Raw genomic sequence first — 20,962 nt, 5'->3', positions numbered from 1 at the left:
ATTTAGAGACAAATTTTTTATTTTTTTGCAATGAATTTGTTTGTGGCCAAAAATAACATTTCTTGTAGTGTGGGGGAAGCACAAGAACTAAAAATTAGTTGTAGGTTTGGGAAACACCTAGCAACCAACGTGAGCTGATTCCTTTTTCCTTGGTCCTTAGTTTCATTGTTACAAGGTGGATTTTTACTTCAAGTTTGTAGACCCTTGTCAATTGTCTCATGCCAAAACATATTGCTCTTGTAAAAACAAGAAGAAACTCATCTTTTTATTCAAAATCATAATCTTTTGACAACATACCACTTGAAAGATGTTGGTGCCATAGTAGTAGGAAGGGGTCCAGATCAATGAGTTGTCTTTTCCTTTATTTTGTCGACAAAAAAGAGAGTTTTATCAATGGATAATAGTGATAGACATGATAGTGTATAAAAAGGCTGAGGTCCAAGAACCTGCATCACTGCTTTGAAATCATCTCAGTTGTGTTGGTACCATCTAAGCAGTTAACCATGTGCAAAACCAAGGCAAAAACAAAAATATATATATATCGAAACGAGTGCGGCAACAATGAAAGAGAAGAGAGGGAATTCATTCCAGTGACGAGATACCAACTAGGCCAGAGCAAAATCAAGAACAATTAGGACTACTATGACGCTTTTCAATGATTTTGTGTGAACAGTGATTATGTGTGAATTTTTCTAATGTTTTTTGTCTTTGCTTTTGTATAGGTTTTACTGACATGTATACGTTATGATTTGCTTTGTTTTTCTTTGATTTTGCTATGTTTTTCTTTCGAAATGTCTTCCTTTGTGCGTTGGTTTTGCTCTATTTTGTACTAATTTTAGTTGTGCTAAATAATTTGTGCGAGTTTTGGTAGAAGAGAGGAAAAAAGAGAAAAAAATGAGGTGTGGTGGCACACTGGCATTGCAATGCTGTACCGCTGTGGATGTGGAGTGATTATTCAGTATTTTCAAAATATAGATTCATGATGTTCTATAAGGTTTTGATTGGTAGAGAGGGATAAGGACTCACGATTTATATTAAGGATAGAGAACAACATGAGAACTAAGTAATTAGTAATTGGAATAATGTTAGAGATACCAAAAATTTTATCAAAATTTTTATCAAATGTCTTACATAGGTGTGAGACTCATATAATGTGGGTCTCATGTAGATCTTACTCTCATATGAGATATTTGATAAAACTTTTAATAAAATATTAAGGGTATGTTTGGTTTGAGTTTTAGAGATGAGTTTTAGAAAAAAAATTTCCAAAAAATTGTTTGGTTTGAGATTTTTCTCAAAAAAAAATCAAAATCACTTTCTCTCTCTTCTACATCAATCAATCACTTTTTCTCTCTCCTCTCTCCTTCTCAATCACTTTTTCTCTCACACACATCTACTCAATTATAACAAAATATCAAATCATTCCAAACTCCCAAACTCCAAAATAACTTTCAAAATATATATCCAAACAAACCAAAAAAATTTATAAAACAATTCTCCCAAATTTTTTTCATAAACAACTCTCCCAAAAACAAACTCTAATTTCTAAAATTTTTATTAGTAATTGACCTGAAATATTATCACGTTATTAAATAATTTCCCTACAGGAGTGGTGGCATTGCTGATACTACGAATGAAATGAGTAAATTTTAAAAAAACAATAATAAAAATAAAAAAATTCTACATGAAGGTTAATCTGGGAAGATAAGGGTAAAAAGTAATATATTAGAATAGGGTAAACAAGTAATTTCACATTGATTGTTAGTTATGTCAACTTTGTCATTAGTGCGGGGAAGTTATTATTATAATTAGGAGGCAGATCCCTGCTGTCCAATATTAGAGGGTGTTATTTGAGGACGTTGGGTTTATCATGATTCTTATTTTAATTATTTATTTTAGTAGGTATTTTGTATATTTTATTTATGTAAAATATTAAATTGGTTTGATAATTATAATATATTTAATTTATTATATTTTTTATTTAAAAGATGGACAACAATTGTATATTTTAAAATAAATCATAATTATTTTTAGTGAAAAACATATTAAATTAAATAAATTAAGATTATTAGATCGACTTAATTTTTTACATAAATAAAATATACGAAATACTTAACAAAATAAATAATTTAAATTATTAAAATGAGATTCGTAATAAATCAAACGCCCTGTACAACGCCAATGTTGGACCCAAAAACATCCTTATCCTTATAATTATGCTAACAATCTGAAGAGAAGTAAATTACCCAACTCTATTTATATACGTGGGGCTATACGTGGGTTAATCATGATAGCTTTTTATTGAAAATTGAAAAGCTAGTGCCCACAAAATTTAAAAAAACAAATTATGACGATACAATTTTTTAATAACTTGTAAACTAAATAAATGAATATCAGAATATACACTCAAAAGTCATTATGTGGTCACATTTCATCCAATGTATGGTTCGCACTGTCACACATCAATACTTTCATTATTTTTTTCACATTTTTTCTGCACACATTTTATTATTGTAACATTTTAAGCTGTAAATTTATTTATTTATTTTTATTAAGAATGAGTTCTTTGACTACAAGTTTATAATTTGACATAGTTAATTCAAAATTTTTTTTTTTTAACAGCGAAAAAAATTTATTAATGAAAAAGAAACTCATACAAACAAGAGTATACATCAATAAAAAAAAATATATATCATAGTCAAACTCCACAATTCCAACTAAATTAATTCATAGCACCCCTTTTAAACCGAATCAATTGATCATGATACTTGTGTAAATCACGCTTGAAAACTTTCTTTTTTCTTTGTTCTTTTTTCATTTTTTATTTTTGTTTATTTATTAAATAATTCGTTGATTGATTGTGGGCCCTACTTAAAGCTAGCTTTTTGCATTGTCTTGGGCCCTTTTTGAACGGGTCCATTGACTATCACGGGCCTATAGCCCAATACTATCTCTCCTCTTTCTCTCTCTCTAAAAGACATGGAACAACCTTTGTCTCTATAGTCTAAACTAAACGTTGGAAAGGAGACACACTATACCATTATCATCGACAACAAAGAGCAAGAAACATTACAAAACATGGTTTTTCATTCTCTTCTGTTTGTCAATAACCCCCCAATTTTTTTGTACAAAATATTTATACCCTCCTGTCCACGTCTGGATTGGGGATGCTATCCGGATTCATGAGATTAGTGTAGATCTCGTTTTGCCAATCTAAATTTTATTTTATCGATATCAATTACACAAAAAATTAAATCGATCCCATATTTGTAACCCTTTTATTTTATTGAGTTTGTCTAAAAAAAATTAACAATCATTGTGTTTTTGAAAACAAATTATTTTTTATTTTATTTTAATTTATACAAATATGATCAAATAAACAATATAACAGTAACATTTTGTTAAAATTTTGAAATATTTTTACGGAACTTTACTATAAATGAGAAATGAAGAGTAATTTTCGTATTGATCAATAAATTTTACTATTTGTATAACATTATTTATTTACGTTTTTAACCTTTCCTCCCACCCTATATCCATAGTTTGTCTCTCCATAGTTGTGTTGTCTAAAACTAAGAGCTTATTATCATTTATGCCGAACCTGGACCATGTTTTCCTAGAAAAACAAACTTGATTTAACCACATCGAACTCTTCTTCATATTAATGTCCTCCTAAATCCACTTTCTTCAGTCTTCAAGCATGGACTCATCAGAGCCACCATTTCAAGAGGCTTACAAAACCCTCTTCCTCAACTACACCGAAGCAGAATCAAACCACGCCAACGAGCTCATCATCGTCAAAGAATGTGAATTACCGGTGATTGATTTGAGCCGGTTAGAGCTCGGAGAATCAGAGAGAGAAGAGTGCAAGAGAGAGATAGCTAAAGCTTCACAAGAATGGGGGTTCTTCCAAGTTGTGAACCATGGGATTTCTACAGAGATTTTGGAGAGAATGAGATGTGAGCAAGTGAAGGTGTTCAAGAGGCCTTTTAGGGAGAAGATAAGAGAAGGGTATATGAATTTCTCGGCGGGTAGTTACCGGTGGGGAACACCATGGGCGACTTGCCTGAGGCAGATATCTTGGTCTGAAGCATTTCATGTTCCTTTGGACGATATTTGTGGCTTGGGTGGTCTCACCACTCTCAGGTACTACTTCACAAAACTCTCTTCTATGTCATCTTTGTTATTAAAACATCAACAAATCACAAAATAAGATTGTTATACATTTATATCATTTCATATCTACATTGATAGAAATCTCGGTGATGTGTAGTGCATTTCTCAACATAGAATGCGACACAGACACTCCCATATTGGTGGGATTCATAACTTAATTACATGTATATTATTTTGAATATTAACTGATACTTAATAGTGTGTAACATATTAATATTCGTATATTATGATATACTAGTACAAATAAAAGTTACATACGTATCGACCCAGTTCATAATTGATTCACAAGTTCTCTTATGATCAAGAATGATTTTAAAAATTCACAACTGTATCATCTAATTCTCATAATATATTGTTTGATGTTCATGATATTATTATAGAGTGATATTTATTGAATTCCAAATATTGTTATTTAATATATTGTACAAATTTAAGGGCAGTATTAGTGCTAATTTAAGATAATGAGGGGATAGATATCAAGTGCTATCATAGCCACTATTATTTTTACCTTGTACCTAACATTCACCAATGTAGAAAGTTTATCCAAACACACCCCACTTGGTGATTTGATGGTTTCGGCATTTTGGAAAATAATAATGCTAGAGATTCACATTTTGCATCTATAAATGTATCTATAATGATGTAATAAGGGTGATGATTCTCATATAATTGAATATATAACCAATTAAAAACTGACACATATCACATCAATGAGTTGAATTGTGAAACATTTTTTAAAATCTCAAATATTTTCCTTTAACAAATGACTGAGGTGTCAAGGGGTTGGCAAAAGATTAGATTGGAACATTTAAATAGAACCACAAAGAGATTATCATTCCATAATATTCGTTTTAATAATTGGATTCCATTTTGACCTTACTGCTAACGAACTCAATTGGATGATTTTGTCACAAGAAAATGATATATAATACATCACACTCAAGTACAACCTAGGTCAATTCACATGGTGTAAAAAAAAAAAAAAAAAAAAAAATTATTGTAAGCAAGAGACCCACTATTGTGAGCAACTAATGCAATATGTTATTATTATTATTAGAAACAATACAAACATATTAACAAATATAGCAAGTAACACAATATTAGGTAAATCTCAAATCAAGGGTTGCCACCCATGATCAAGTTTTTCTTTCTTAATTAGTATATATATATATATATTATAAAAAAAAATTATTGATGCAAAACGAATACCAATGGGTTAGTATATTTATTAGTATATCTGTTAATATTTCAAGCATCACTATTTTTTTTCATTTTCTTTTTCACTGTTTAGTGTAATAGTTATAATACATCTTGTTTTTTTCTTTCTTCTTTTCTTTTCTATTTTTTAAAGTTTCACTGGTTCGGCCATTGTGGGCAAGTTCATTTGGTAGGGGTTTGAACCACGACAACCCTTTCCCCTACCTTATTTTTAATTAACAGTATATATATACATTGGGGGGGGGGGGGGGGTGGATAAATATAATTTACTTTAAAATAAATAAATCAATTTTCGATGCTTAGTTGTTATTACTGTATATAAAGAAAGAAATACGAGTAGCTCTAATGCAGTTGTTATAATTAGGGCTGAGTCAGGAATTCATGAAATTTGTAATTCGATTCGGTCTAGTCCAATTCAGTAGGTTTAGATTGATTTTTTGAATTCGTGGTTCAATTTCAGATTGGAAAATTAAAAATACATAGTCCATAGATTGGCTCCGGATTCAACCCCACGGTTCCAAATTGGAACAAATCCGAACAGTATACAAATAGTCTATACTTATATTATACACCCTCATGCATAGTATCTTATCTTATTCTATATAAAACATAAACTCAAACCTAAACTCGTATAGTATCTTCTTTTATTGCTTTTGTTTGTTAGTTTTTAGTTTTAATTTGTAATGGTCTAAATATTTATAGTGAAATCAGTTTTCTTATAATTGTTTAAATTTTAAAACAGTATGTGTATGTCGTTATTATAGAAAGATATGTTACTATTGCAGAACTAAGATGATGTTATGTTTATGCTTTTATTAAAATGTTCTAAATTTTTTTATTATTATTTAATTATGTGAATCTGTGGTCCTAAACCGATTCAATTTATATTTAAATGAATTGGTTCAGATTGATTCCACAATTTAAAAGGATTAAATTGGTTTTAATTTTTTAAGAACCGTAAATAACGGATTAATCCTAATTTTATCCTAATCCAAACCAATCCAAACCATACTCACCCCCTAGCTGTCACCGTTGCTATAGTTATAATATAGCAACTAGGGTTACAAACGAATCAAGCCGAGCCGAACTCTGCTGAGCTCGAGCTCGGCTCATTTACTTATCCGGCTCGTTTGTTGAGGTCGAACTCAGCTCGATAAGGAACTTGGCTCAAGCTCGACTCGTTAATATTAATGAAACTCGAGTTCGGCTCGACTCGGCTCGGCTCGGCTCGATAAATTTTTTTTAATATTATTTAAATTATATAATAAATATAAATATTATTTAATATATAAATAATGTATTTATTATATAATTTAAATAAAGATAAATGGGCCAAGCTTATGTGAGGTCGAACTCGACTCATTTACTAAACGAGCCTAATATTTGAATTTGAACTCGGCTCATTTACTAAACGCATCATGCTAAGCTGAGCACTTGACAAACCGAACTGAACTTGTTTATGAACTCATTTTCAATCCTAATAGCAACTAGTGCAGAAATTGAACACCAGTGTACTTGCTAAATTTTGACAAATGTGCCAAATTTGGCAGATTGGCACAAGATTTGACAGTTTGGCAAATTGGCAAATCTGCCAACTCATCAAAACCATATATTTTCTCATTAACTTTTCATTTTGGATCCTTGAAAAAAATAAATAAATAAATAAAATCACCAAACTTGAATGGATGCATATATATATATATATATATATTCATACATAACATACATATGAAAACTCCACAAAAGCATAAAAAATGTATATATAATCAGAAAAGAATTCACAAAAATACAAAGTAGGTGAAAAAGTATGAACAAAAGTAGAAAAATTATAAGTGAAAATATTTTTTAAAATTCAAAAATATATTTTTAGCTTTCATTTTTGTCTGACGCTGGGTAAACTCAATTTCATGAGAGACTAAGCGCACCACATTGGTAGTGTCGGCATGTGGCGAAAAAAATGATTGTGCCAAAATATAATATTTGTGCATTGAAAGCATGATTGTTATAATTTTGACAACAGTTATACTACGTAGTTTGAAATTTTCGAGTTTGAATTTGTCCCGAATTTAAAACGACATCGAATCGTCGTTTTGTTTTTTTTTTTATTTTTTTTTTCTAATAACTGGCAGAAGAAGAAAAATCAAAAAAGAAGAAGAACAAAGAAGAAGAAGAAGAAGAAAGAAGAGAAGAAGAGAGTAGTAGAGAGAGAGAGAATCATCCTCATCAACCACCCAACACATCTTCATCAACACAGGAGAGAGAGAGAGAGAGAATAATTATCATCAACCAAACATATCATCCTCCATAGAGATCAACAAAAAAATGTATCAACACAGCAGAGAGAGAGAGAGAGAATAGTCATCATCAACCAAACACATCATCATCCATAGATATCAACAAAAAAAAATCTAAAAATCTTAAAAAAGAAATAAAAAAAATAAAAAAAACTTTAACACATCATCCTCATACACAAATTGGAGGTGAAGAACAGAGATCAGAGGCCGGGCTGCGACGATCGGAGGCGGAGGCAAAGGCAGCGACAATCGACCCTCTCTCTCTCTCTCTCTCCATTCGCTCTTCCTCTCTCTTCTCTTTCTCTCTTCCTCTTCTTCTCTCTTCTCTCTGCTCTCTCTGTTTCAGACATAAGGGAAAAAAAAGAAAAGAAATTGTTCAAAACGACGTCATTTTAAATAGTCAGGAGATTCGAGAAAGAAAGATTCGAGCTACAAAATATTCTTTTACTGACAATATAGCAGTATTACAATTTAACAATAACATGTCCATATAAAATTGTGGATTAGAGATGTTTTAGGAAGATGAGAATCCTATCTATCAATCCTTTCTTTTAGTACAAATTCGTGAATATGTCTGTAAGACAGATGTACTGTCTGGCCACGATTCACATGGCAATGTTAGATGGAGGACACACACACTGAGAGATGGGGGGAGGAAGTGACGAAGCATCTTGTGAACACAGTACTTTCGTCATATTATACAGCTGTTTTGTGTCTGTCATTTACTCTTTTTGAAAAAAAGGTTTCTTTTTATAGTGAGACTGTGCCAAAGAACATACTTTTCCATGTACAAATTACTTGGGAGATTTCACTTGCAAGTTGCAACCACTGCAATCTTAATAGCCCTTTCAATACCTTCATGTACGTGAAGTTGCATGCATGCATGCTCTCTCTCTCTCTCTCTGCTAATCAACCTGATCTAGCACAATCTCACTTATATCAAGGTCAGCCCCACTTAGTACAATAATATGACCTTTGCCTATCAATAATGTATTTGAGTGTTTGAAGTGGTGCAGTTCAAAAAAAGAAAAAGACAAATTATAAATATATCTCTGAAATTTATTAAAATACGATTTGTTTTCGATGATTTAAAAAATTACATCTTGTTTTTTGAAATTTTTAATTTTATAACAAATGACCCTTTTATCAATAAATTATTAGTCAATTAATAGTTTTTAATGACATTAGAAATTTATTTCAATTAATAGTTCAAGTAATTTTATCATTGTATAAGAGAGCAGTTAAAAAATTTATTTTTCAGTTAATTTTGTTAAATAAAAAAAATATGAAAATGGGATATTTGTAATTTTCTAAACCACAATGAGTAATTTATGTTTTAAGCAACCTTCAAGGGTATATTTGTAATTACCCAAAAAAAATCAAAGGATTTGTAAAATGTAACATTATTTTTTAGATCCCTCTCTCCACTTCTCCTAATTCACCAAAAAAAAAAAAAATGTTATAGATTATCTTGTACAGGTAGATCAGTATTGAAGTTACATTTCTTTTTCTTTTCTTTTTTTTTTTTTTTTGAAATTTATTTTGTAAGAAAACTTTTTAAGAAAAATTCTCTAAACCTAGAAAATAAACTTAGAAACTGACTAATAAATGTAAATTTATTGTGTAGATTTAATCTTTCTTGTGTGAGCCTCATTCCATGAATGAATCTTAGCTTTTCATTTTGTATTCTGGGTATTTTTTATTTTTTTTTATTTTTTTGAATTTGTAAACCTGCTGAAAGTACCTTAAAAAGGTAGTTAGCAAAATTATATATACATGCGGCATGCCTAATAAACCTCACGTTGAATAAGGCTATCCAATTAGTTCGTGTGTCCCTTGTTTATTTCCAGCCCAATTGATGATGGAATAGCCCATATCTTCATCCCAAACCAAACCAACCCCTACCCTCTCCCAAATAGTCACTCTTGCAGTCCAACTCAGTTAACTTATCCATACACTTTTTCCCATCCAAACATGGGAGAATGAACACACCTCCAGTCTCCTTGACTACTAAATAAACCAACCTCTTGAAGTTGGATAACTAAGGTCTTGTCAACATGCATTTTTAGAGCAACAGTTAATAATGATGTTTAAAAATATTATACTCCCTCCGTCCCAAAATATTAGTCCCTTATTCCATTTTTCATTGTCCCAAAATATTAGTCCCTCTTCAAAAATCAAGTACAAAAATAATATAAATTTCCTATTTTACCCTTCTTTTAAATTAATAAACAACATAAAAAGTACAATTATGCATTGATATTTCCAAAAAATGTACTATCAAAAGGATAATTTTGGAAAATCAACTTTTTTCAAATGCAATAATTGTACTACCAAAAAAAGTTAGATTCCCTAAAAGGGACCATTATTTTGGGACGGAGGGAGTACATTCTTTAGTACTCACATTTTTATGCAAGTTGTACAATCTTTCTAAATTTCTAGCATGTGTGGTAAAAGTATACATTAGCAAAATTCTTACAATCTTCCTTACATTTGTATTCAGCTCAACAATGGAACAATTTGCCACAACAGTTTCAGACTTGGCACAAAAGCTTGCTGAAATATTGGCAGAGAAAATGGGTCACAAAGCCACATTTTTCAAAGAAAATTGTGTGCCCAGTACTTGCTATCTCCGAATGAACAGATACCCACCATGTCCAATATCTTCTGAGATCTTTGGATTAATACCACACACAGACAGTGACTTCCTCACTGTATTGCATCAAGATCAAATTGGAGGATTGCAGCTAGTGAAAGATGGGAAATGGATTGCAGTTAAACCTAATCCTGATGCCCTCATCATTAACATTGGTGACTTGTTTCAGGTACATTTCCCCCATTTTCATTTTTATTTGCTAAAACTGGCTCATTACTTGTTTTAGTGAGAATTGTGTCATGTTGATTGTCTTCGTGTCCTGTTATCTCATCGTATTATGTCATTTGGATCGATCTTAATACTAATTCTATCTATTTATTTTTCATGTGAGGGTTAATTACACTTTGCCCCTCTCAACTATGATTAATTATTATTTTATCCTCTCAACTTTGAAACCATATATTCTATCCTCTCAACTTTGAAATTCAGTTGTAGCTGAGGATAATAAAGTGCAATTAACCTATAATTCAATCCAATAGAAATTAGTTTCGTAAAATTTCAATTTGTTGAAAAATAAATTTAATGTCTTCATATGCTTGGTATTTTTAATTAAAGATAAAATTTTAACATGATATATTAACACCACACCAATCCAACATAGATCTAAATGACATGACATGATCATATGAAAGGTTAATTACACTTCACCTCCCTCAACTATCACTGAATATCACACTATCCCTTCAACTTTAAAATTATATATTTAGACCTCACAATGATAATAATAAAAAGAAAGTACAAAATCCCCCTTATGGAGGGAGAAAGTGAAACAATTTTGATAGTTGATGGGTCTGAAGATCTAATTGTAAAATTGATGGGGGTAATGTGATATTCAGTAATAATTGAAGGGGGTAAAATGTAATTAACCTTATTTTTTATTCAATTAGATGAGGTTATACAAAAGAATTAATCTTTCATCAATAAAGTTTTTTTGTGCTATTCAAAAAAAAAAAAAAAAAGAGAGAAAAAAATATGAGGTTACACAAAGGATTCAAACATGTCATGGAACATTTAGTATTATTTGTCAAATTCGAGTTAAGTTGATTTGAAACCAACTTGAGCTGTTTACTTTACCTATTTTCGTGTCGTGGTACTTTTGCATTTGTGTCGAGAGCAGAATAAGCTTAATGCGCTGTAAAAATTCTCACACTTATGTGCAATGTAGTCCTCTAACATTGTTTGTGTCACTTAAATTTGTGATGCAGGTATGGAGCAATGGTGTTTATAGGAGTGTTGAACACCGGGTTGTGGCCAACAAGAAAATGGAGAGATTCTCTACTGCATACTTCTTTTGTCCATCCTATGACACTCTGATGCAGAGTTGTGTTGAGCCTTCAATCTATAGAAGGTTTAGCTTTAGAGAATTCAGACAACAAGTCCAAGAGGATGTCAAGAGATTTGGCCACAAAATAGGGCTTCCTAGGTTTCTTGTTTGATAGTTCTATATAAGACAAGCCATTTGTTGTTGAATTTTTGCACAACTAAATTAGGTTTTGCATATGGTAAGTAAATCATATTGTAACCTTATAGCAATTGAAATGGCCTTATTTAATCACTTAGCAATGGTGATTTGTAAACCATATCATGCTTTTCAAAAAGTTGTTTCTTCATCAATTGTAGTCTCAACAAGAAGTTCCATGCATCCTAGGATTTGATGCAGGAAAGCAGTAATTCTCATCTTGATCTCCAATAATAAAGAAATTCTGAAATGGTTCATTTCATTGTTTTATGGTTTGGGAATGCAATGTATGTTTCATCCAATCTTGTCTTGTGCCTTGAAAGTGTAAGAGGTACTCAGTTATGTAATAGAGGGAATCTTAATCAGTATTTAATTTATTTCGTTTGTAAAGTTACATAATAAATTGGATTAATTATGTTTTTCTAGTCTCCAAATTTTGCTATTTGTGTCATTTTGTCCTCATATTTAAATTCAATCGATTTAGTCCTGAATGTATGAAAAAAAAAAAAAAAAAATTCAATTTGGTTCCCAACCTAACTCTATCTGTTGATGGCATTAAAGTTAGGGGTAAATGTGAAAATTCAATTAAAAAAAAAAAAAAAAGGCACACTTTTTGCCCTCTAATGGTACAGTTCATTCCAATGAATCGGATCGGACAGATCCACGCTCCTCACGTCTATGTCTGAATGACCAAGACCACCAGAAGACCTGCACACGAGTTCAACGGGGAACGAGGAGTCCCCCAGCGAACCCTCCGACGAGCAAGTTAGAAAGAAGAGTGGAGTATATAGCGAGATTAGAGATAGAAAGCTTACCCTTCTTCTTATCTTCAACGTCTGCTTATATCCTCTGGTAATCATTTCGTTGTCCCTTCCGACCTGTCACCTTGGCCGAAAGTCTATGCTGTAGCTTACCTTGTTCAGGGTGAGGGCGTGCTGTCCCGACGGAGAGGGGTTATCGCAATAAATGCTGTAAGGGGCCTCATTAATGGCGATGTGGCGTAGTAATAACTTTGCAGATCTTTGTCTGCTGATGTGGCTTGCCCTTCTCTTGCCATGTGTCTTGATGTCATTGGTTCTTATTGCTATGTGGGGCTTCAGCGGTGCTGGGCTTCATTAATTGGATTATGTATTGGGCCCTAAGTAGTGGGCTTAGGTTGTTCATAGTGGGCTGTAGCCTTTATGGGTCTACCCATGTCAGTAGTCCCCCATTCTCAAGTGCAGCTTTAGTCCAACGAAGGGAATAATGAAGAAAATGAGAGTTGTTAGAGACCGGCAGGATGGAGGCCGACCGATAGGAGTGATCGAGTGAATGGACCGACCATGAGAAGGGCCGACCGTGAAGGATGGCCGAGTGGAGGGACCGACCATGTGGAGGGCCGACCGCGGAGGGTCAGTGAGTGGAGGGACCGACCACGAGGAGGGCTGACCACGAAGGGTGGTCGAGTGGAGTGACCGACCATGAGGAGGGCCGACCGCGGAGGGTCGCCAAGTGGAGAGACTGACCACGAGGAGGGCCGACCGCGAAGGGTGGCCGAGTGGAGTGACCGACCATGAAGAGGGCCGACCGAGAAGGGTCGCTGAGTGGAGGGACTGACCACGAGAAGGGTTGACCGCGAAGGGTAGCCGAGTGGAGGGACCGGCCATGAGAAAGGCCGATCGTGAATGGGGAGGTAGCGGGGTGCCGGGCTCAAGAGGCGGCGGGTTACGTAGTGACTTGAAGTGGAAAAGACAAAGTAGGGGAAGGGGGCAGTGAATCGTGGTCGTACACGTGGCAGAATCACGTGGTGGGGAAGGTTAGGCGTTAGGTCAGAAGTGAAACGATAGGTCATTATGGGTGTTGAAAAGATAGTTTTGGCAGATGGTTGAAAATTTTTCAAATTGGCAAAAATTAATTGTGACCTCTGGAATACAGGCAAGTCTTAGGCTTTTGGTATTATACGTTTTACCTACTTTTTTTCGAAAAATCAAAACATTCTAAATGTAGACTCCTTCGTTGCAAGTGATACACCCTTGCGACATTTTTTGAATTTCCTTACGCCCGCATCCGAAGCTATTCGTAGACACACCACAGAAATGGCCCAAGAAGATGCTGCAAACGCCAGGGTTGATCCATTGAGGGACGACGATGCGATGGATTTGGCGGAGCAATACAGGACAAAGAAGCAAGTGAGAAGTGGGGGGGAGCCGTCGGGCCGACTTCGTTCGTCCACAATGATAGCGGCGCCGACGCCAATCAGCCAGGTAGAACCAGATCACTAGCATACAAAGGCCGATAAGTCGATCATTACCGCGAAAGAGCTGGAGGGTATGCGGAAGAAGTACCAGATTCCCGCAGAGATAGAGTTGAGACTGTCGGAATCATAGGAGAGGGCATCTGATGTTCGATCAAGGGAATTCGCCCTATACCAGGAGGCGCTAAAGGGGGGTTTAAGGTTGCCCCTACCCTAGATAGTGGTGGACGTGTTGAACCGGTTGGAGGTAGCTCCAGGCCAACTGATGCCCAATACGTGGAAAATCTTGCTGGCTTGTGCAAGCGCGTGGCTGAAGGCGTACGGGGGGCTGAAATGACGGTGGACGAGTTTTTTGTGTGCTACAAGGCATCGGGACAGCAAGAGACTTGGGTCACTTTGCAGGCGGCGGCAGGGAAGGGGCTGGTGGCAGAGTTGCCATCATCGATAAAGGAGTGGAAGCCATGGTGGTTCTATGTGTCCGCCAACGGAGGGGTTGGAGTGCGCACAGTTTGAAAAGTGCCCACCAAGTCTATGGAGACAAAATTGAGGGCAGCAGCAGAGGCGAGAGTGAAGAAGGTGAAGGAATAGAGGGAGAAGGAGGGCGCCAGATGGGACGAGCTTGTTCAGCCGTCAGCCTTGTTTGCGGCAGGGTTGGGTCCTTAGCCGATCGGTGGAGACTTGGGACCGGTGAAGTTAAAGGTGAGAAGGAAAGCGCAAGATGCTGAGGATATGACCATCCTCGCCAAAGCCAGCAAGTTCAAAGAGTCCTAGACAGACCGACCGCCGAAGCCGATCGCGAGGGAGAGGATCCGACAGCGTCCCAAACCCCTGGGGGAAAAGGACTTAGGTGGATTTGAGCAACGACCGCCCCCAGTTGATCTTTTAAAGGAGAGAGCCTACAAGGAAATGGAGGGTGTGGTGAAGAAGAAGAGAAGAGTGAGGAGGAATGAAGAAGAGCCTGCCTTGAAGAGGAGGAAGGGGGTAACGACGGAGCAGACCCCCCTGGCGGGGAAGGCAGAGGGGACCCCTAAAATAGGGTTGGAGAGGGCAACCAAAGAAGTAGAGAGTGGGGCGACTGGCCTTGGGGAGCAAATGCAAAGTAGTGGGGTCGGCGTTGAGCCAAGGGTAGAGCCAAGGGAAGAGCCATAACCACAGGAGGGTCTGGCATCCCAAGGAGAGGGAGAGAGGCCTGGGTTGAAAATCGCCTTCTACCACATCCCTACTACGTCTGGGCGAGTGGAAAAGGAAAGGAGAAAGGCTAGGATGGCTGTAGACCGCCTCTTGGGGTTCGTGAAAGACGCAGTCATTCGCTTAGTGGCTGGTTATACTAAGGCTGAGCTGATGAAGGGGTTGTGCTCAGCCCAGATGGAGGCGGCTGCCTTAGCAGGAGCCCTGTTGAATAAGGCGGCGGTGGTGAAGGGTGAATTGAGGAGAGAGAGGGAGAGGTTAGGGCAGGTGGAGGCCCAACTTGAAAATTTCAAGAGGGAGAGCGTGGGTTGGAGGAGGGCTGTGCGGAGTCCGTGTGCCAGGGGGTTGGGGAAGGCTTAGAAGGCGAAGAAGATGAAGGTGTTGGCGATCGTACAACGCAATGTTACCGCTCGAGCCCATGCTGAGCTGCTTGCGGTCAAGTTGAAGCTAGAGGACGAACGCCGCAAGGTAGTGTCACTCGAGTTCCAGCTGGTTGGTGAGCAGAAGAAACTGGGGGATGCTCAAAATGCCTGCACGGTCGTTACCGAGTGGTTTAAAGAGGCTATGACCAGCAATGAAAAACTGCGCGCCCAGCAGATCAAAGAAAATGATGAAGCAGACCTGAAGATTGCTGGGCTGCAGAAGGAGCTGGAAGATGAGCGTGCTAGGGCAATGGAGGAAAAGACGAGGTTAAAGAAGGAGTTGGAGGAAGAAAAAACTAAGGCAGCCTCTGAAAGAGCAGCATACCCTGATCTATACGTCGCAACAGTAGAGCAATTTAAGGTGTCTGCTGACTTTCAGATGGTCATCGATGCTGCTATTGCCAGCAACTTGGTAAGAGAGGAGACTGGGGGGGCTGGTCCGTCGGGGACGACCGCTGGGAACAAGAGCAAAGACGAAGTGATCCAGAGCTTCCAGCGGTCGGACTTCTACAAACACGAAATGACTGAATTCTGGAACAGTGGTTGGAAAATGTTCAAGCGTAAAGCATAAGAGTTGTTCCTAGACATAGACTTCAGCAGTGTTAGAATTAACGAAGACGACGTGGTCCAGACCCCCTTAGATGAGGGCATTGAAGAGGAAGATCTCGCCTCAAGTGAAGAAGAGGAGTGAGTGGAGTGGAGAAAATATGTACTTAGAGTTTTGGATATTTTTTATTTTTTATTTTTTTTTTTGTTTTTGAATGGTTGTAATAAATTTATGTACAAGTTTGTGAATAAATAAAATTTTGAGTCGTGTTTTTATGTTATTGCTTTTGTTTGTGCATCTGAAATGAATGAGAATGGTGACTTGTATAAGGCTTGTGTATAAATCATTGTGAAGTGCAAAATGTAAGGAAAACTCAATGTAAAGTGAAGTTTAAAATGTAAGGCAACCTCAATGCAGAGTGACTGTAAGGAAAACTCAATGTACAGTGAAGTTTAACTTGTAAAAGTGTTAAAGACGCGAAGTTTGTGAATCCTAACCCAGCAAGGAACCAGTCTGATTTGGAAAACGTTGGACTGGAATTTGACTAAGTATGACCACTATGCTTACGATCATAAAGTTGCAATGGTGGCTCGGCCTGGCTGAGGCTTGAAGTAACTCAGTCTGGCGAAACGCTTATGGCCACTATGCTTATGATCATGAAGTTGCAATGGTGGCTCAGTCTGGCCTAGGCTTGAAGTAACTTGATTTGGACGTGCTTTTCATGTTCAGTCTAGCTGAGGCTTTTTGTGCTCAATCTGGCTGAGGCTTTAAATGACTCGGTCTGGCCAAGCTCTTCATGCTCAGTCTGGCAGAGGCTTTTTGTGCTCTGTCTAGCCAAGCTCTTCATGTTCAGTCTGGCTAAGGCTTGTTGTGCTCAGTCTGGCTGAGGTTTTAAGTGACTCGGTCTGGCCGAGCTCTTCATGCTCAGTTTGGCTGAGGCTTGTTGTGCTCAGTCTAGCTGAGGCTTTAAGTGACTCGGTCTGGCCGAGTTCTTCATGCTCAGTCTGGCTGAGGCCTGTTGTGCTCAGTCTGGCTGAGGCTTTAAGTGACTCGGTCTGGCCGAGCTCTTCATGCTCAGTCTGGCTGAGGCTTTTTGTGCTCAGTCTGGCTGAGGCTTTAATTGACTCGGTCTGGCTGAGTTCTTCATGCTCAGTCTGGCTGAGGCTACAATCAAAGCATTATTGGAATACCACAGATAATTGAGATATAAGCTTGTTGTCATACAAAGTGTAGCCCATTGGATCATAGATTTACACCATATGAGGAGAAAATGAGAACATTCAAGTGTGCAGATTGTCAAAAAGAACATACAGCAATTGGACAATACAAAAATACAACTTTTATTGAAAATAGCGCTTCAAATGCTCAGCGTTCCAAGGATGAGGGAGGTCTCAACCTTCCATGTCCTGAAGTCGGTAAGTGCCTGGACGTGGTCTGGCTTTCTGTAACAACCCTCATACTGTTTACTGATTTATGACTAATTGATTACCGATAATCACCGATTACTGTTAAACGAAACGGATAATGACTGATAACTGACTGACTGAAACTGGAAACCGAATTGATTGAGTATATGTTAGTTAAATTGCATTATATCTGCTTGACTGTATGATTATCTGTTCATGTTCATATGTTTAAACTGCTAATTGAAGGCCTTATCGGCGGCCGAATCTGAAACCGATTAGTGTTCTGTGACCCTCATAATTTATGTGATTTTATTGTACAATTATCTGAAAATTGATTAGGTATGATTAAATTAGATTAAAATAAGCTAATTTAAGAGTTGGACTTAATTACCGTTTTGCCCTTGAGTGGGCCACTATCTCATATACACACTTGAGCCTTATACTTGAATCAAAACACATTTGCTCAGCCATTTCTTCTTGATCTAGCCGAATTTAGAGAGAGAGGAAGTGAGAGTCTTGAGTTCATTTCAATATTGCTTAGAATTTGAAGAGAATTGAAGGTTGATTGTTGCTTTGTGGTCCTACACTTGTAATTGAGGCTCTAGGTAAGAGAACTCAACCTTTATTGATGTGTTTGAGCTAGTTCTTGCATGGCTCATGTTAATTTGTAGAGCTAAGTCATGATTTGGTTCATTAATGATGGATTGAAGATCATTTCTTGCATGCGTGTTGGTATTGTTGCATTTTGAGGTTGATTACATGGACATTAGTACATGCATGCTCATATTGTTGTTATAGACCATGTTTCCAACTGGTTTGAAAAGAAATGAGCTCATTTGATCAAGCTTTGGAGCTTTAATTTGGTTTAAAACTCATACATGGCATGTTTGAATGTTATTCTTGAAAATGGGTTTGAATGAGGCTTTAATTGACTCACCTTTGGGGCTTGAATTCACAAATTGAGCTTTGAAACTTGTTATACATTGAATTTAGTGATGTTTTCCAGAATTTGGGCCCAAGAGGTCGAGTTTGGAGTGGTAGAATGCTTGGTTTGAGCTTGGGAGGCAGATCTGGAAATTCCAGATTTGGCTTCCTCGCTCGAGCGAAGGATTCCCCGCTCGAGCGAGCACCTTTGTCCAGGGCTCCGCTCGAGCGACCATCGAGCGACCATCGCGCGTAAAATTTCAGCATCCAGTACTTTTACTGTTTTGCAGACCGCTCGAGCGAAGGATTCCTCGCTCGAGCGAAGCCTTTGATTTTGGACTTACGCTCGAGCGTAGAAAGTTTCGCTCGAGCGAGGCTCCTATTTTCAGCAAACTTTGCGAAATGTTTTCTAAGTGTATTTTTGCATCCTCATCCCATCCTAGGCATTCTTAGGCCTATTTTAAGACATTTAGATGAGGATATCGTTGTAGAACACACCAAGGCAAATTAGGGATTAAGTTATAATATTTCCCAACTGTGTAGCTTAGTGTGTGTTCAACCTGTGAACTGTGTAGGGTTGGCAACTGGGGAGGCACGCTCTAGCATACTGTAGCCCAGAACTCTGTGAGTAACAATTGTGTAAAGATATGTTCAACTGATATCTTTTGAATACTGAACTGAACTGTTTTACTGAACTGGTATTACTGAATGAATGTATGTCCTTTATTTCTGAACTGTACTGTGGCATCCTTAGTACATACTGTTTACTGTTACTGTTACTGTTACAGAGATCTCTGTCGGTTCCCTCGTGGAGTCACTACTGTTTACTGACTGATGGCCATCATTACTGTTCGGTCTTTTAAGACCTACTGTTACTGTTATACTAATGGATGTACCACATATGACTGTTTACTGTACTGAACAACTGAAATACTGATTGAATTGAACTGTTTTCATTACTGTAAGGACATTCATTCTAAACCCCTTTACGCTTTATGTTATTCACTGGGCTTTAGCTCACTGCTCATATATATATGTAGCTGTACAGGCACCAGATCGGAGCTAGGAGCGTCAGGGTTAGACTCCAGTTTTGTCGAGCCAGCCTTTGTGCCTCACTGCGAGGTTCCGAGTTGCCATGCTAGGGCTTGGGGGTGTTTTGTTTGTTTTCCCCCTTCTGTACTGTTTTACTGTTCTGTATAGACCAAGTGTTACTGTACTGTTATCAAGGGATTAGGTCCCTGTACTGTGTGACTGTAAATTTTGTACAGACGGAATGTTTTCTGTACTGGTATCTAGGGTTGAGTCCCTAGTTTGAATAGATGTAAATATTGTACATACTGTTCTGCACTGTTTATGTATGAATGCATGGAAAAATCTTTTGCATACAGACTGTCACAGCTCATTGGACATTGTTTAATTACTGTATTGGCTTCCGCCAGGCCCTGTACTCTGTTTTACTGTATTACTGTTCTGCAGGCCTTCGGTAATCTCGGATTACTGGCCGGTTACGGTACTAAACCCATAGGGCCGGGTTTGAGTCGTGACAGAGTGGTATCAGAGCGATACTTATCACGAGTTATACCGCACACACGTGTCCAAATGAGCTATAGGGTGTCCTAGAAAAGTTATTAGGGCATCTCATGAACTTGAAAAGTGTGTGGTTATGTTATGACTGAATATCTGCTAATGTGTTAAACTGTTAAACAAATGACTGCTTATGTTTAAAACTGTTATAACTGCTTATAGTGAAATGGACAATGCAAATGAACCTGAGTCCTCATCTACTGAGGCAAGAATGGAAAGAATGGAAAGAATGATCGAACTGATAACTGCTAGACTTGAACAACAACAGAACCAACCGCCTCCTCCTCCTCCTCCTCCGGTACAGCCGGAGCCTAATGTGAATGTGAATGATGGGGATATTATTGCTCTCACCCATAAATTCAGCAAGATGAAACCGCCATCCTTTCAGGGAGGCCTTGAACCGTTAAAGGCTGAAGCTTGGGTGCTTGAAACAGAAAAACTATTTGAAGTATTTCCGTGCTCAGAAGCAAACAAAGTATTGTTAGCTACCTTCACCCTACAAGAAGAGGCTAGAAGGTGGTGGATGTTGATCCGCGATACAAGCACTGTTTTGACTTGGGCTCAGTTCAAGGAGTCCTTCTTTGAAAAGTACTTCCCTCAGTGTGTCAGGGATAGAAAAGTGACTGAATTTGAACAGCTGAAGCAGGGCACAATGTCCGTTGCAGAGTATGAAACAAAATTCACTGAGCTTGCCCGTTATGCACCACACATGGTGGATACCGAATATAAGAAGGCCAGAAAATTTGAAGGCAGCCTTAATGTGGCAATACTTGACCGGATAAATGTTTTGAAATTACCGACTTTTGTGGGTGTTCTCGACCGGGCATTGATGGCCGAGTCGAACATTGCAGCAGT

The 20,962-nt window shown here is 37.2% G+C and overlaps 1 protein-coding gene across 1 annotated transcript; it reads left to right on the top strand.

Moving 5' to 3' along the window:
- Positions 1-3,571: 3,571 nt before the first annotated feature.
- Positions 3,572-12,060, top strand: GA2OX8 (gibberellin 2-oxidase 8). The gene is made up of 3 exons (XM_028246033.2): positions 3,572-4,146; positions 10,192-10,513; positions 11,550-12,060. The coding sequence occupies exons 1-3, from the start codon at positions 3,701-3,703 to the stop codon at positions 11,778-11,780; spliced, it is 999 nt and encodes a 332-aa protein (XP_028101834.2). The 5' UTR covers positions 3,572-3,700; the 3' UTR covers positions 11,781-12,060.
- The last annotated feature ends 8,902 nt before the right edge of the window (positions 12,061-20,962 follow it).

Source organism: Camellia sinensis, chromosome 9 (genome assembly GCF_055761805.1).
Source record: "Camellia sinensis isolate YWXY chromosome 9, ASM5576180v1, whole genome shotgun sequence".
NCBI classification, from domain to species: domain Eukaryota; kingdom Viridiplantae; phylum Streptophyta; class Magnoliopsida; order Ericales; family Theaceae; genus Camellia; species Camellia sinensis.
Note: the sequence above shows the minus strand (reverse complement) of the source record. Positions and strands in the feature narration are given on the sequence as shown.

What these genes read in the sequence shown, in the direction of transcription:
- GA2OX8 (XM_028246033.2), top strand. Translation starts at nt 3,701, where the DNA reads ATGGACTCATCAGAGCCACCATTTCAAGAGGCTTACAAAACCCTCTTC. An exon ending in GGTGGTCTCACCACTCTCAG is followed by an intron (nt 4,147 to 10,191) that starts GTACTACTTCAC and finishes ATTTGTATTCAG; the next exon opens with CTCAACAATGGAACAATTTG. An exon ending in ACATTGGTGACTTGTTTCAG is followed by an intron (nt 10,514 to 11,549) that starts GTACATTTCCCC and finishes TTTGTGATGCAG; the next exon opens with GTATGGAGCAATGGTGTTTA.